At 41.3% G+C, this 15,993-nt stretch overlaps 1 protein-coding gene across 1 annotated transcript in view; it reads right to left on the reverse strand.

The window, feature by feature from the left end:
- atp13a2 (ATPase cation transporting 13A2) overlaps nt 1-15,769 on the reverse strand; it is a 119,524-nt gene extending 103,755 nt beyond the window's left edge. The window contains exon 1 of the mRNA XM_073031816.1: nt 15,713-15,769. Coding sequence (XP_072887917.1) covers nt 15,713-15,722 — 10 coding nt within the window. The 5' untranslated portion in view covers nt 15,723-15,769. The remainder of the gene's footprint in view (nt 1-15,712) is intronic.
- Between the last annotated feature and the right edge of the window lie 224 nt (nt 15,770-15,993).

The following is a 15,993-nucleotide window of genomic DNA, read 5'->3' on the forward strand; positions in this document are numbered from 1 at the left end:
TTGTATAATTTACATATAGTTTGACAATAAATATACTTTGAAAATTGAACTTCTTATCTATTGTTTATAATTGTATTCTTATCTTTTGTAGTTTTTTGCTCTGCATCAATTCTAGAGTAACAATTATTTCTTTCTCCCTTACACTTGTGTACAGGAAATGACATTAAACAATCTTAAATCTCAATAAATAAAATCAACTACGCAACATAAGAACCCAGCTATTTTCATAGTGCTGCAACTGAATTGGTGTCAAAACAATTTAAGATGCACAAATGCCAAAATGGGTGTGCTTTCCAATTCAATGACACTTTAAATTTACACAGCCTTTCACCTGGGAAATATCCCAATACACTTCACAGAAGCATTTTATAAAATGTATTATTGCGATATTATGACAGATGATCAAAAATTTAACCAGGGTAGATCTTATAATTTACTTAGAAGATGAAACAAAGTTACACCACTGGTCACAAGCTTCCAATTTGGAACTCCTCCTCTTCCAATCACCTCTCCTCTAAAACCCTTTGACTCCTACCAAGTATCTTGTATCCAACTGGCTGGCTGACTCACCCTGGTTCCCATGTAGGCCCTGTAACAACCAAGGGCACTCCATTGGAGAGTTTAAGAACAAAATTCAAGAGTTTAGGATCCAGACTGAATAGGTGAAGACACGTTTCAAGTGATTAAAATAGGGACACTCAAAACAACAGATTTGGAAGGGTGTAGGAAATGATAAAATAACTTTCAAAGCACATGGGAGAACAATTTATTGAAAAGATCCATGGATTTACAGTACGTTTACACATCTGCTGCAAGCAGAAGACTTGTATTTAACAGACTCCAGATGCTCACTTTTGAGAATTGCTGACTTCATCATTGTGAAGAGTTTGTATCTGAGACAACACCCAAGGAATCCCCAGTTCTGATTCCCCCAGACTCTACATATAATGACTTCAGTTTACTCAAGCAACAATCAGTAGTTTGGTTGTGGACCCAGATATGCACCTTTAATTTCTCTCTCGCTGGCTCAGAGTTAATTGTCTAAAAGATAAAAGAAACCTGAATATGCTGATAATTTCTGTATAAATTGTTCTGGTTAAAAGATTTGATGTTTTGTTTCTATGGAAGGCAATTTAAAAGAGAAACAGAAAAGTGTTAGTCTTTCACACTACACTCAGACCCCGTTTAATGCTGAGGATGCGTTCCCAGGAGGTGAACCCCTATGCGGGGTCATTATAATATTATGCATATGGACATGTGTGCCTGATTTAAAAAATCAAACCTGAAATATATGATATACTATTTTATGTATTCAAAGTCATTCGTGGAGTAACAACACCCACATAAGCTTAACCTGTACATCAGTGGAGCAGCAACACATCACAGCAGCAGAGGGAAGCGGGTAGTGGTTACATTTTTTGTGGTGAGGTTTCTTGATGGCATTTCCTCTTCTCCATCCCTGTCCTCAGATTCACCCAGGATGCGTTCCTCTGCCAATGCTTGAAGCTCTTCGTTATTAAGGTTCTCACCATGAGAATGCAGTAATTCTTCAACATCAAGCTGACGCCTAACAGCTTCCAAACGCTTAATCACTTGCAGTTTCAAACCCATGCTAATCCTAGACATCTTAGATGTACTACCCTCCATTGGAAGTTGCAGGCTGTTTTCCAGACGTTATGGGTGAAAAAAAATTCAATAAGTTGGCGAGGAAGCAAGAACATTTACACACGCAGGGGAGGCAGAGTGTGAACTAATACGTGATTGACTGAGAGTGGCTCAGAGCATACGTAAAGTGTTCTCATTGGCTGATTTAATGTTTCGTTGTAATGGCAGCAGCTCTTGAGAAGTTTTAAGTGTTGTTTAGAATGAATTTTTGCCATTTAAAAAAATTTAAATAAAAAATTGAATGGCCATGTAATGAATCAGCTATGCCAGGTAGTGTTGTGCAGGTCTGAGTACTTTCAAAGGCATCTCAAAGCACTTTACAGCCATTGACATATTTTTAAAATGTTGTTACAGCAATAATGTAAGAAAAATTGTGATGTTAGCTGAGACATAAACGTTAAGGAGATTGTAGGTAACATTTGATTCCTAGGTGGACATTGAACCCTTGAACATTACCTCACATTTTTATTATAGTATTTGTTTTTTTGAATGATTTTTAATCTATTCAATATACATATACTGTATTAAGTATACTGAATAAGATTTACTTATTTATTATTATTATTCTTTTTTTTTTCTTCTGTATGATGTATTGAACTGACGCTACTAAGTTAACACATTTCACAACACATGCCAGTGATAATAAACCTGATTCTGATTCTGGTCCCAGCTCTTTTTGGAACTGGTACTGTATTTTTAAGTCTTCTAAGTGAGATGCCACGGTTTGACATAAAATCTGAAGGGCAGGATTTCTAATTGTGCAGTACAGTCTCTGTAGGTAAATGACAAATCAGCTAATGCTTTTTAGTGCTCACATTTCTGGAGTAAGACTCGAATTTGACACTTGCATGTCAACACAAGTGCACTACCAACCAAACCATGACTTCCACTCAGAGTTATACAGCAGGAAACAGGCTCAACATATCCATGCTGACCAAAGTGCCTTCCTGAGCTGGTCCTGATTTCCTACATTTGGCAAACCTTTACTGTCATGAATGTGACCGAATACATTTGAAGTGTTGTAATTGCACCTCACTCTACCAATTCCACTGACAGCTTGATCCATCCTCTCACCTTAAACTTATGCCTTATATTTTCAGACACCCCAAACCTGGCCAAAAAAAAAACTATCTGCCTAACACAAAAATTGCTGGAGGAACTCAGCAAGTCAGGCAGCATCTATGGAAATAAAAACAGCCAACGTTTTGGGCTGAGACCCTTCTTCAGAACTGGAAAGGAAGGAGGAAAAGCCAGAATAAGGAGGGGGTGGAGGGGAAGAAGTACAAAGTGATGGGTAACAAAGTGGGAGGAGGAGGGAGGATGTCTTAAGAAGCTGAGAGATGATAAGTGGGAAAGGTAAAGGGATAGAGAAGAAGGAATCTGATGGGAGACAGTGGACCAAGGGAGAAAGGGAAGGAGGAGGGGTATCAGTGGGAGGTTATAGGCAGGTGAGGAGAAGAGGTAAGAGGGGAGCCAGAGTGGGGAATGGAAGAGGAAAGCAGGAGAGGGGAAATTACCGGGTTAGAGAAATCAAGGCAAACCAGATGGAATTCGAGGTGTTGCTCCTCCAACCTGTACGTGGCCTCATCAAGGCAGTAGAGGAGACCATGGACCAACATGTCAAAATGGAAATGGGGATCGGAATTAAAATAGTTGGCCAGTGGGAAATCCTGCTTTTTGAGATGAAGTGAAGGTGCTTGACATAGTGGCTCCTCAATCTACGTCAGGTCTCACCCACGTAGAGGAGGCTATGTTGGGAGCACTGGATACAGCAAACAACCCTGAAGATTTGCAAGTGAACTGTTGCCTCACCTAGAAGAAATGTTTGGGGCCCTAAATGGTGGCAAGGAAGAAGGTGAATGGGCAGGTGTAGCACTTCTTCTGCATACAAGGATGTGCCAAGGAGATTAGTGGGGAGGGATGAATGGACAAGGGAGGCACAGAGGAAGTAATCTCTGTGGAAAGTGGAGAGTGAGAGAGAAGTAAAGATGCGTTTGGAGTAGGATCATGTTGAAGATGGTGGAAGTTGCAGAGAGTTTTATGCTGCATGTGGAGGCTCATGGGGTGGTAGGTGAAGGCAGGAGGAACTCTTATCCCGTTAAGGCGTTGGGAAGATAGCGTGAGGGCTGATATCAGGGAAAAGGAGGAGATGTGGGTGCGGGAAGCATTAATGGTGGAAAAAGGGAAACCTTGTTCTTTGAAGGTGGACAACTCTGATGTTCTGGAAAAGAAAGCCTCACCCTTGAGACCAATATGGTAGAGACAAAGGAAATAAGAAAAGGGAATGGCATTTTTACAAGAGACAGGATGGGAAAGCAGTAGAGTCAAGATAGATGTGGGAGTTAGTAGGTTTATAAAACACCACCTATCCATGTCTTGCCTATACCCTACACGATTTTGTAAGCTCCTAAATGATCTCAGTCTCTTTTGCTCCTTGGAAAACAGACCTGACCTATCCAGCCCCTCCTCATAACTCCATAACTCTCAGCCCTCCAGTCCCTGTGAATCTTTTCTCCATATACTCTAGCTTAGTCCCATCCTTCTAGACTAGAGCTCCACACAATATTCTAGAGGTGGTCTCAATGTTCTTTACAGCTTTAATACAACATCCCAACTCTTGTACTCACTGGCCTGTGCATCGAGGGCAAGCATGCCATACACTAGCCTCGCCACCATGTGTAGTGACTTTCATTGAACAGTGTACTAGGTCCCTCTGTTCTACAACACTCCTCAGGTTGCTGTCATTTGCTCTGCAAACCTTGCCCTTGTTTAACTTCCCTAGATGCATCACTTTGCACTTACCTGGGTTAAATTCCATCTACCAGTCCTTTGCCCACTTTCCCAGATGATCGAGATTCCGTTGTTGCCTCAGATAATCTTCTTCACAGTCCCCCACACCACCTATTTTGGTGTCAACTGCAAACTTATTAATCATATCATCCATATTCTCATCCAAATTGTTTACATGTCAAACAGCAGAGGACTCAGCACTTTTCGCCTAGAGCCACTACTGGTCACAGGTTTGTAATCTGGAAAACTAACTCTTCACTACCACCCTTTGAATGCTGCCAACAGGCCAATTTATATCCAACTGGCAGGCTCCCTGGATCCCATATAGACCCCGTAACAACCTGGGGCAATCCAAAGGAGAGTTTCAAGTAGAAAATTCACACTAACATCACATTGAGAAAATTAGGGCAGATGACCTGGGTTTGGTCAGAGTGGGGCTTTAAAGAACGTCTTTAAGGAGGAAACTGAGGCAGCTGCTTACCGCCAGGATTCTTAAGGTGTTAACTGAAGGCATAACCACTGACGTTGCAGCAATAAGTGTAGAGATGTTCAAGAGGATAGTTGAGTGAGCATAGGATTAATCTGAGATAACACATATGCAAGTCTTGATTTCAATTCACAAATCAAAGTTAAAAAATTCAAAGTAAATTTATTATCAAAGCAACCATATACTACCCCAAGATTCAGTTTTTCTGTGAGTGCTTGCAAGAAAATGAATCCATGAGAAATATGAACGCAGTGAAAAATCTGATAAACATATGCAAAAATGGGAACTTGATTTGGTTTGCTTTACAGTTTCAAGTTTCAGCTAGTGTGGTTTGGAAGGTCAGCTGGCTCACGCTGAGGGGAGCCACACCCCCATCTACACTGAGAAACAAACTGCTATGACGTTTGCAGATACAAATATGTGTTTGTGGCAAACGTGCTGGCATATCCTTCCATAAACAAATGACTGCTGCTGGATGCATACAAAAACTGCACCCGTCACACTGGGTATTCAAATTAATTTCTATGTAATTATCAGTTAGTAACCAAACTATCAAATATGTATGAAAATCTTGTTCAAGATTCAATTCAGAAGCAAACATATGCTAGATTTTCTTTAACTTTCCATCATAAAAGTTAGGTCCATGCCAAAGACCAGATCTCAGAAAATTTATTTATATAAAAAAATTATATTTTGTGTAACAGCTCCGATATTGAAATGTGAGAGAATGCTCAAAGTTCATAGTAAATTTTATTATCAAAGTACGTATATGTCACCATATACAACCCCTAGATTGATGTTCTTGTGGACATACTCAAACCTGTGAAGTAGTAACTACAGTCAGCCCTCCTTATCCACGGGGGATTGGTTCCAGGACCCCCAACAGATACCAAAAAACGCGGATGCTCAAGCCCCTTATTTAACCTGTCTCAGTGCGGTGGTCTTTAGGACCCAGCGGAACCCCGGACCTTATTTAACATGTATCAGTGCGGTGGACATGAGGACCTGGCGCAGCTCTGAATCTGCAGCGTTTCTATTCACGAAAATAATCACGATCACGATTGAAAATAAAGTGGAAGTAATAAAGCGATCGGGAAGAGGTGAAACGCCATCGGTCATTGGAAAAGCATTAGGCTACAGTTGGCCAAAGATCAGAACAATTTTAATGGAGCATATGAAAAGCCCCCTGCCCTGATGAAAGCTACATTACTAAGTAACACAGTGGTTTAATTATTGAAATACATACGTTTCTTAAGGGTTTTATATGCACAGAAAGGTAAAATATATACTATATAATAAAACAAACGTTTGACTAACTGATGCTAAATAATACCGGATGTACCTGTTCCAACTTCAAATCTGACTTAAAGACAGACTCAGGAACAGAACTCGTTCATAACCTTGGGACTGCCTGTACTTTTAAATCATCTCTAGATTGCTTATAATACCTAATACAATGTAAATGCTATGTAAAAAGTTGCTATACTACATTGTTTTAGGAATAATGACAAGAAAAAAAGTCTGTACATGTTCAAATGACAAGTGCTGTAGAGAGAACTTTCCGGTTTTCCCGATCCGCAGTTGGTTGAATCCGCACATGTGGAACCAGCAGATAAGGAGGGGCCAACTGTATAACAGAATCAATAAATGAGCACCAAACTAGGGTTTTCGATGAGAATGCAGAAGTTAAACTGTGCAAATAATATAAATAAATAAGCAATAAATGTCCAGAACATGAGATGAACAGTCCTTGAAAGTGAGTCCATTGGTTGCGGGAACATCTCAATGATGGGGCAAGTGAAGTTATCCCCTTTGTTCAAGAGCCAGATGGTTGAGGGGTAGTACCTGTCCCTAAACCTGGTAGAGCGAGACCTATCTTGTACCTTCTTCCTGATGGCAGCAGTGAGAAGACAGCATGTCCTGGGTGGTGGGAGTCCCTGATGATGGACGCTGCTTTCATAAAAACAGCATTTCATGTACACCCTATCCTCGTTATATGCGTCTGCAGACAATGCAGATTCACAGTTACGTGAGGAACCTATTTCTATCAACGTCTCTTTATATGCGTCCAAAACTCAGTTTTGTGAGGAGCACCACTTTCCCACCAATACAAGTCACGTGCGCATGCCTCACAGTCTCACTGTTGGGACGAGAAGCACCGCTTTCCCGCCAATACAAGTCAGGTTTGCGTGCCTCACAATCTCACTCCCGTCAGTCTCACATTGATTTTGGCAAGGTGTGGATGTGTGATCTTGCGCTCTTAAACTTTTGTTGGTTTTACCTATGGTGCAGTGATTTTGTGCTTAAAATATTTAACTATGCCTTCTAAACATTCGATGTCATGTCCTGGGCCATCAGCCGAGCGGCAGAGAACTGCTTTAACACTTGAAAAAAAGTTAGAAATTATAAACAGCGTGGCATCAGGTGAAGGTAACACAGCTCTGGGACGCTACTGCCGGGAACAGAATCTTGCCTTTAAAGTTCTTTTGTTGCTTGACAATGCGCTAGCCCATCCTAAACATTTGGACAGCATTCATCCTAACATAACAGTGAGTTTCCTGCCACCTAACACAACATCGCTGATTCAGCCACTCAACCAAGGTGTGATCCACATTCAAGGCGTATTTTTTTTTTACGGTGAACTATCTCTCAGATGCTGCAAGCAACAGAAGATTTTGAAAATCCTGGGAGTTTACCAATGGTGAGGGAATGGTGGAAGTCGGAACACTTGGCGCAAATGACGATGGACACGGACCCAAGTTTAGAACGGAGTCAGCATTTCAGTTGTTCCCTGCCGTCAACCCTTCTTCCCTACAAGCAAATTTATGCTGAAAATCAAAATGCTGCCAAGCAAACAACCCTCACCACTTTCTTCAAACTGGTGTCATCTCCTGCTGCCGGCAGTTCTAAGAGTTCTGTGAGTCTTCCTTCACCCCTTGCTGTGTTTGATATGATCCTGATGACCACAACCATCCACCTTATCCATGTAAAGCTGCCCGACACCACAACAACCAGTCATCTCTCGGAGCGAACACACCTGCTACTGTTGGTGAGTACAAGTTTTTTGGTGGGAGCTGTGAAGTGGGATGGAAGGGAAGATGCCACAGAAAGCCGATGGAAGGAGAGTTCCATTTTGCACGAAGTGTTTCGCACAGATAAATGTCTCCAAGGAGGAAGGGCCAATACTCCTAAGAGATAGCCAGTTTCTTACTAATCTCTTACTATCTTTTTTTTCAGTTAGTCCTGACGAAGGGTCTCGGCCCGAAACGTCGACTGTGCTTCTTCCTATAGATGGTGCCTGGCCTGCTGCGTTCCACCAGCATTTTGTGCGAGATAGCCAGTTTGTTCAAGTTGGACTTCGAGGGAAGTTCAGAATGTGGAGTGTGCTTTCATGCAGACCCTGGGTCTAGCGAGCAAGTAAATGACAACTTCAGGATGAGCTCTAATGGTCATGTGCACATTGGACTGGTTTAACTGTAATGGGCCCTTTTATTTTCATTTCCCGATTAACTGTTTGATAAAGCCGAAATCTGTAAATATACTTCCTCCATAATTTTATGCGATGAATGACTTGCTACTTCTGGCCAACTGTCAATTCTGTATGGGTGGCATTTACACAGCATTCACTCAAGGTTTGTTTAATCAGAACATCACGATGCTCCTGTTTGGTTGAACTCCAAATCATAGAGACCCTAGACGTAGATTATTTTGAAAGGTGGTCCTCTCACCATTAAGTCCCATGGCTGTGAGTGGAGCTAGCTGGCAAGCCAAGTTTGTGTACGAGCCCAGTGAGAGGGTTACACCGAGCAACACTAAGATGGCAGATAGCTAAATTTTTCACACAGGAAACAGCAAACAGCGACAAGACATGGTCATATGTCAAAATTCCCAGCTTTTGTGAGAATGAGGCTGAGAGACATAAAAAGAAAAATCGACACTGATAAACAGCGTTTCTGCTTAAATCCTTTGTTAGTTTTCTTCCTGTATAAGGTTTATGAATATTAAAACAGGCCTTGCAATTAAAAAAACTAGAATGGCAGCTTGCCAAAAGGTGTGTGCATGGCTGGCAGGATTTTAAAGCCTGATTCTCCAGATAATTGCCAGAGAATCTGAATATTACCATAACATTCTGCCACGAGGGCTCACAGCTGAGCATTTAATTTTATATTGACTATTTCACATTGAGTTAAGAGTCAGATCCAGTCTCCCATTGCCAAGAAATACACAATGCATCGAGTTCAGGCTCTGTTGCTAAGAGATGTTCTTCTGTATGCCCCAATATGCTCAACACCAAAGCCCTTCTTGTTAAAATCTTACTGGCAATTTCCAGTTTTTGCATCTTACTCTGAAAATTCAAATGGCTGCATTCTGCTTGCAGCTGGAGTACAACAGTAGGTGCAACAACAGATAGTCTGGCCTTTGAAAACTACCATAAAGGCACCAATAAATTAAGCAAATGTGACAGTAGAAAAAAGGCACGGATTCCAAGACAAGTGGAGTGGAACCAGGTTAATGAAGGCGTGGGCTACTCCAGAGTGGCCAAGGTTCCGTTACACTGAATGTCCGGTAACCAGACCAGCAAACACAAGAGGGATAACTTTCCCAAAGGCTTCACCATTCTCCACAAAGACCGAACAGCTCAGTAATCTGCTGAGACAGATAGTCACAGAAAAAATTCAGCATAGAAACAGGAACTTTGGCCCATTTGGTCAATGACAAATCATTTAAACTGCCTAATCCCATAGACCAGCACCTAGTCTCTGTATACCTCTATCACATCTCCCCTCAATCTTCTACAACCTATGGGAAATAATTCTAGGAAACCTATTTAATCTTTCTCTTTAACTCAGGTCCTCTTCGAGTTCTGGCAACATCCTTGTAATTTTTTTTCTGTATTCTTTCAACCTTATTTACACCTTTACTGTAGATAGGTGACCAAAACTGCACAAAATACTCCAAATTAAGCCTCACAAATATCATAAACAACTTCAACATAACATCCCATCCTTTGATTTATGAAAGCTAATGTGCTAAAAGCTCACTTTGCAACCCCATCAACCTGTGCCACCACTTTCAATGAATTACGGAACTTGCAACTGGATCCTCGACTTCCTCACTGACAGACCACAGTCTGCATATCTGAAATAGAATCTCCTCTTCTCTAACAACAATGGTGTACCTCAAGGTGTGCGTTTAGCCCACTGCTCTACTCTCTCTACACCCACAATTGCGTGGCAAGGCACAGCTCAAATACCATCTATAAATTTCACAGCTTTTGCTGGTAGAGTTTCAGGTAATGACGTGGAGCCGTACAGGAGCAAGTAAATCAGCTGGTTAAGTGGTGTTGTAGTAAAAACCTTGCACTCAACATCAGTAAAACTAAGGAATTGGTTGTGGATTTCAGGAAGGGGAAGTCAAGGGAACACATACCACTCCTCTTCGAGGGATCAGAAGCGGAAAAGGTGAACAGTTTCAAGTTCCTGGATATCAACATCTCTGAGGATCTATCCTGGGCCCAATATATTGATGTAGTAACAAAGAAGGCACAACTGTAGCTACATTTCATTTGGAGTTTGAAGAGATTTGGTATGTCACCAAAGACACTCACAAATTTCTACGGATGTACCATGGAGAGGATTCCAACTGGTTGCATCACTGTCCAATATGAAGGGGCTACTGCACAGAACCAGAAAAGGCTACAGGAAGTTGTAAACTCAGCCAGCTCCATCATGGACACTAGCCTCTCCAGCATCCAGGACACCTTCAAAAGAAGCTGCCTCAAAAAGTGGCATCCATCATTAATGTATAGTTTTTATGTATCGCAATATAGTGCTGCAGCTAAACAACAAATTTCATGACATATACCGGTGATGTTAAACTTGATTCTGATTAAGGAGAAAGTCGTGGCTCAGATTATTGCAGCAAGAATAACTGCAAGGCCATTAATGCTCACTATTACCATGGACAGTAAATTCCAGTGTCTGTGCGTTATATGTGGAAACAGTAAAACTAGTCTCAGCTTCACCTTGCTCTTCTGTGAATTGGTCTCCAAGAGTAAACTAATTTGGTTTATAATTGTCAATGTACTGAGGCACACTGGAAAAACTTGTGTGCCATCCTTAGATTATTTCATCACATCAATACAAGGAGGTAGTACAAGGGAAAAGTAATGCAGAATATAGTGTTACAATTACAGATAAAATGCTGTGAAGACAGAATTAAAGTGCAAGGCCATGGTGAGATGGTGAGAGTCCATCTTGTCGTACAAGAGGGCTGTTCAATAGTCTTATAAAAGTGCGAAAGAAGTTGTCATTAAGCCTGGCGGTAGGTGCTTTCAGGGTTTAGTTTCTTCTGCCGGATGGGATGGGAGGGGAGGGGGGTGAAAGAGAGACTGGGATTACATTGACTGTTTGGCCGGGAGAGTACACTGAGGGGAAACTGGCTTCTATGACGTACTGAGCTGTTTCCACAGCTCTGTGCAGTTTCTTACTGCCTCGAGCAGAGCAGTTACCATACCAAGTCATGATGCATCTGGATAGGATGCTCTGGTGCATCTATAAAAATCAGAATCAGAATCAGGTTTATTATCACCGGCATGTGACATGAAAGTTGTTAACTTAGCAGCAGCAGTTCAATGCAATACATAATCTAGAGAGAGAGAAAAAAATAACAAATAAATAAAATAAAACATAATAATAAACAAGTAAATCAATTACATATATTGAATAGATTTTTTTTAATGTGCAAAAACAGAAATTCTGTATATTAAAGAAAGTGAAGTAGTGTCCAAAGCTTCAATCTCCATTTAGGAATCGGATGGCAGAGGGGAAGAAGCTGTTCCTGCATCGCTGAGTGTGTCCTTTCAGTCTTCTATATCTCCTTCCTGATGGTAACAGTGAGAAAAGGGCTTGCCCTGGGTGCTGGACGTCCTAATAATGGACGCTGCCTTTCTGAGACACCACTCCCTAAAGATGTCCTGTGTACTCTGTAGGCTAGTGCCCAAGATGGAGCTGACTAGATGTACAACCTTCTGCAGCTTCTTTCGGTCCTGTGCAGTAGCCCCTCCATACTAGACAGTAATGCAGCCTATCAGAATGCTCTCCACGGTACAACTACAGAAGTTTTTGAGTGTATTTGTTGACATGCCAAATCTCTTCAGACTCCTAATAAAGTATAGCCGCTGTCTTGCCTTCTTTATGACTACATCGATATGTTGGGACCAGGTTAGATCCTCAGAGATTCTTGACACCCAGGAACTTGAAACTGCTCACTCTCTCCACTTCTGATCCCTCAATGAGGATTGGTATGTGTTCCTCCATCTTACCCTTCCTGAAGTCCACAATCAGCTCCTTTAGCTTACTGACGTTCAGTGCCAGGTTGTTGCTGTGGCACCATTCCATTAGTTGGCTTATCTCACTCCTGTACACCCTCTCATCACCACATGAGATTCTACCAATAATGGTTGTATCGTCAGCAAATTTGTAGATGATATTTGAGCTATGCCTAGCCACACAGTCATGTATATACAGAGAGTAGAGCAGTGGGCTAAGCACACACCCCTGAGGTGTGTCAGTGTTGAATGCCAGCAAGGAGGATATGTTATCAACAATCTGCACAGACTGTGGTCTTCCGGTTAGGAAGTCGAGGACTTGGTGAAGATCAACGAGGAAATGCAGAATTTCTTAGCTTCTGAGGAAGCAGGGGTCTGATGTGCAAACGGATTTCAATGTTACATCTACACAAGGTTTTGGAGCCTGTTGTTTTTTTCAATATCACCACTTCACCACAAAACAGTGCAAGAATGACATGAGGTCACAATAAAGACAGGAAAAAGACTATTATAGAACACCTTTCACAACTTAGGACTTCACAAGCTACCAAGCAGATCACAGTTTTAATGCAAATAATGCAGCAGCCAAGCTGGGTAAAGTTGCAAAAAAACAGAAAAGTGTTAACAAGACATTTGCCTTGGAGATGTTTGTTCAGTATAATCATCGGCTAAGACACATTCATGTCACTCCTCTTAAAACGGTGCTCAAAACCATTTCTATCCATGGGTCCATGATTTAACATTGCAACAATAAACATTAGTTAATAGAAGAGGGTAACAGTTTTTATCTTTTAAAAGAATGGAGTATGAAGCCCAAGTCAGAGCTGTCAGTGCCACATGCTGAAACACAGCTGTCAAAGGGAACAGTTACAGTACTTCTCCGTTTTGTGTGGTAACCCTGTTTCCCTTTACATTTCAGTCTAGACATAGATGGAACAATATAGATACCTTCTATACTTTTGGTATAAATGTGAAGTGGTCGCTCCTGAATTCTATTCTACAACAGTTTAAAATAGATCTTGAGGGTTCTTTTTAAAGCTAATTCAAGGGTAGTCACATAGAAACTGTTAGTTACAACAATATTATTGCAGATTACTACACAGTCAATATATAGAACATTGTTCAATGCTTCAGGTTTTGCAATAATCTGAATTGGAACAACTTCTGGACAAGGCACAGCTGGGTGTGCTTTTCTAACTACAAAAATAAATTTCAAGTTAGTCAAGATGAATATTCAGTGTTTCAGGAAAGAGACAAATTTAGATGCAGTATCACCATTAACAATTCACTGACCTGATAAACCACAAGCTCTGTCTATACTGCCTGACAAAGCACCCCTAATCCAAAACAACCCACCTAAGAATGTCTGCAGTTCAGGAGTTAGAAAATGTGACTGCACTAATAAACTTCCTGGTGCTCATTAGGCCCTGAACATGTAGATTTACAATTATGCTGTTAAAACAGGGATCACTTTTCCCAAAGTCTGAACAACTGATGTTCCTAAAGGTAGATTTATCATCTTGGAGCCACATCTCTGTTGTGGGCTTTGTAAAATATAAGCAGTTGGTCAGCTTCAACGAATACTCAAACTGGCCCAATGAAGTAAGTCCATGAATGGAGTAGAAAATCTTTTGAATATGATCAAAAGCATCTTTGGGTGGATTACAATAAACCATATCACTAAGGTATGAAAATGGGGTTAATAATAAACATTCTCAAAATAATTACCACTCCCAACTCCTCCCATCAACATACTCAATATTACATAAATCTTATTAAACACAGTCAACATCTGTTGCTGTACAATTGTCAAAGCTCCAAGCACCTTGCTTTTTAAAGAAAAGCAAAGTTTGGGAAATACACTTGAATGTCACATGGCTTCTTTAACTCACTGCAAACTATTCACCAAGAGACAGGCTCGAAAACAACAGAGTTTCAATTATCCTGCAATAGCGGCTTCACTTTAAAAATAATTTTGCTAAGTTTCACAACAGGAAGCAAGTAGAACCTGGCATCCAGATAATATGATTCTGCACTAGAAAAGTGGGGACGGTAAGTTGCTAAACATACGCAATTTCATTTCACCCTGCTCCCAAACATACTCTTTAAACAAATAATACAGTATAGAACTGAAGCTCTGCCAACTTGACAGAGGCTTAGCACCACCAGAAGATTGTACCACACAAACAGGGGTACAGAATAAGAAAAAAAATGTGAAAATAGGTAGCATTTATGGAGATAAATAGAGATACTTTATTGATCCCAAAGGACTGCCAATACAGCACTCTAAAGAAGAGGGGACAGAAATGCAGATGGGGTGAATGGGGCAGAGATCGTGTAAAGAGAAAATTTGTTTAGTACACGATGTGGACATTTTACCCACAAGAACAGACTACAGACCGATTAGACAACTTGCTCTCGAAATAAGATTCTATGTATTGCTAAGTCAAGAAATCTTTTTGAAAAATAGTGAAGCAAAGGCAATTTTAAAGAAAAATAAGGATTTGAAAGTTTGGGAGTGGGTCTCTCTAGGATTTTTGACACTTTGAGTCAAGATATACACATCCAGTCTCCAATATTAGTCTAGAAATAATTTGCATTCAATTTTACACATTAGGGTAATGCACCCAAACAACTATTTGTTAGAAGGCACACTCGCTTCTTAACCCTTACATACTGTTCGGGTCAAATTTGACCCGTTTTGACATATTGACAGCAGTAGAAACACCCTAAATGCCATTTTTTTTAGCCAAAATTTTATGACATTTCCTAAAGTGACCTAAAATGTGCAAAAATGAAAATATTTAAAAATTTTATACTTTTGTACAAGTGCTACAAATTTTTGTACATTGAGACCGTTCCTGTTCAAATTTGACCCGTATGGATTTTAGATCTCTGAAACATCAAGGATTAATCACCCATTTATTAATGTCAGATAGGCTATTTATACATTCTAAATAGATCAGTGGTTCAAAATTTGGTATAGACACTTGTTATGAGGGGATTCTTGGGCAGGGTCAAAACTGACCCAGACCATACTGTGAAGATATAGAATATGAACAGTATGTGAGGGTTAAAAATCCCATGAACAATTTTTAGTCACGTCAAATTCCCTTCCCTGCCGGTCCAAACCCTTGAGGATGCGTTGCTATAAAAGCAGCTTTCAACTTCCTGACTTTGCAATTCATTGATTCAATTTGCTAAGTAATAGTCGGTTCCTCGCTATATAATTAGTACTCCTTGTACTAATGGGGAGAGGAACAGCCAGCTCAGACTGTGTCCCAACGAGAGGGCGCCCCGGGGGGGGTTGTGTCAACCCTCACTGACGCGACCCCTCGCCTGACGGGACTCTGGATTGGGGCCCAAAGTAGTAGCGGAAAAACACGAACGACGCGGGCGTCAGCCGCCGACTAAAGCGCCGCCGGCCTCGGGGCCCTTACCTGCACTCATCCTCGACCCACCGCCCTCTCATCGCGTCTGCCGGCCCGGCCCGGCCCCCGCGCTGCGTGCCGCGTCATTACGCAGGACCGCGCCCTCCCCCTTCCCACTCACCGCGCATGCGCCGGGAAGTTTCTCACCAACTCCACACCGCAGTCCTTACCAAACTTTGGGGGAGCTCAGCAGGCTGGGCAGCATGATGGGAAAAAAAGAGCACAGTCAACGTTTCGGGTCGAAACCCTTCGCCAGGACTGGAGAAATGAAAGCTGAGGAGTAGATTTCA

Source organism: Hemitrygon akajei, chromosome 29 (assembly GCF_048418815.1).
Source record: "Hemitrygon akajei chromosome 29, sHemAka1.3, whole genome shotgun sequence".
Classification (NCBI taxonomy): domain Eukaryota; kingdom Metazoa; phylum Chordata; class Chondrichthyes; order Myliobatiformes; family Dasyatidae; genus Hemitrygon; species Hemitrygon akajei.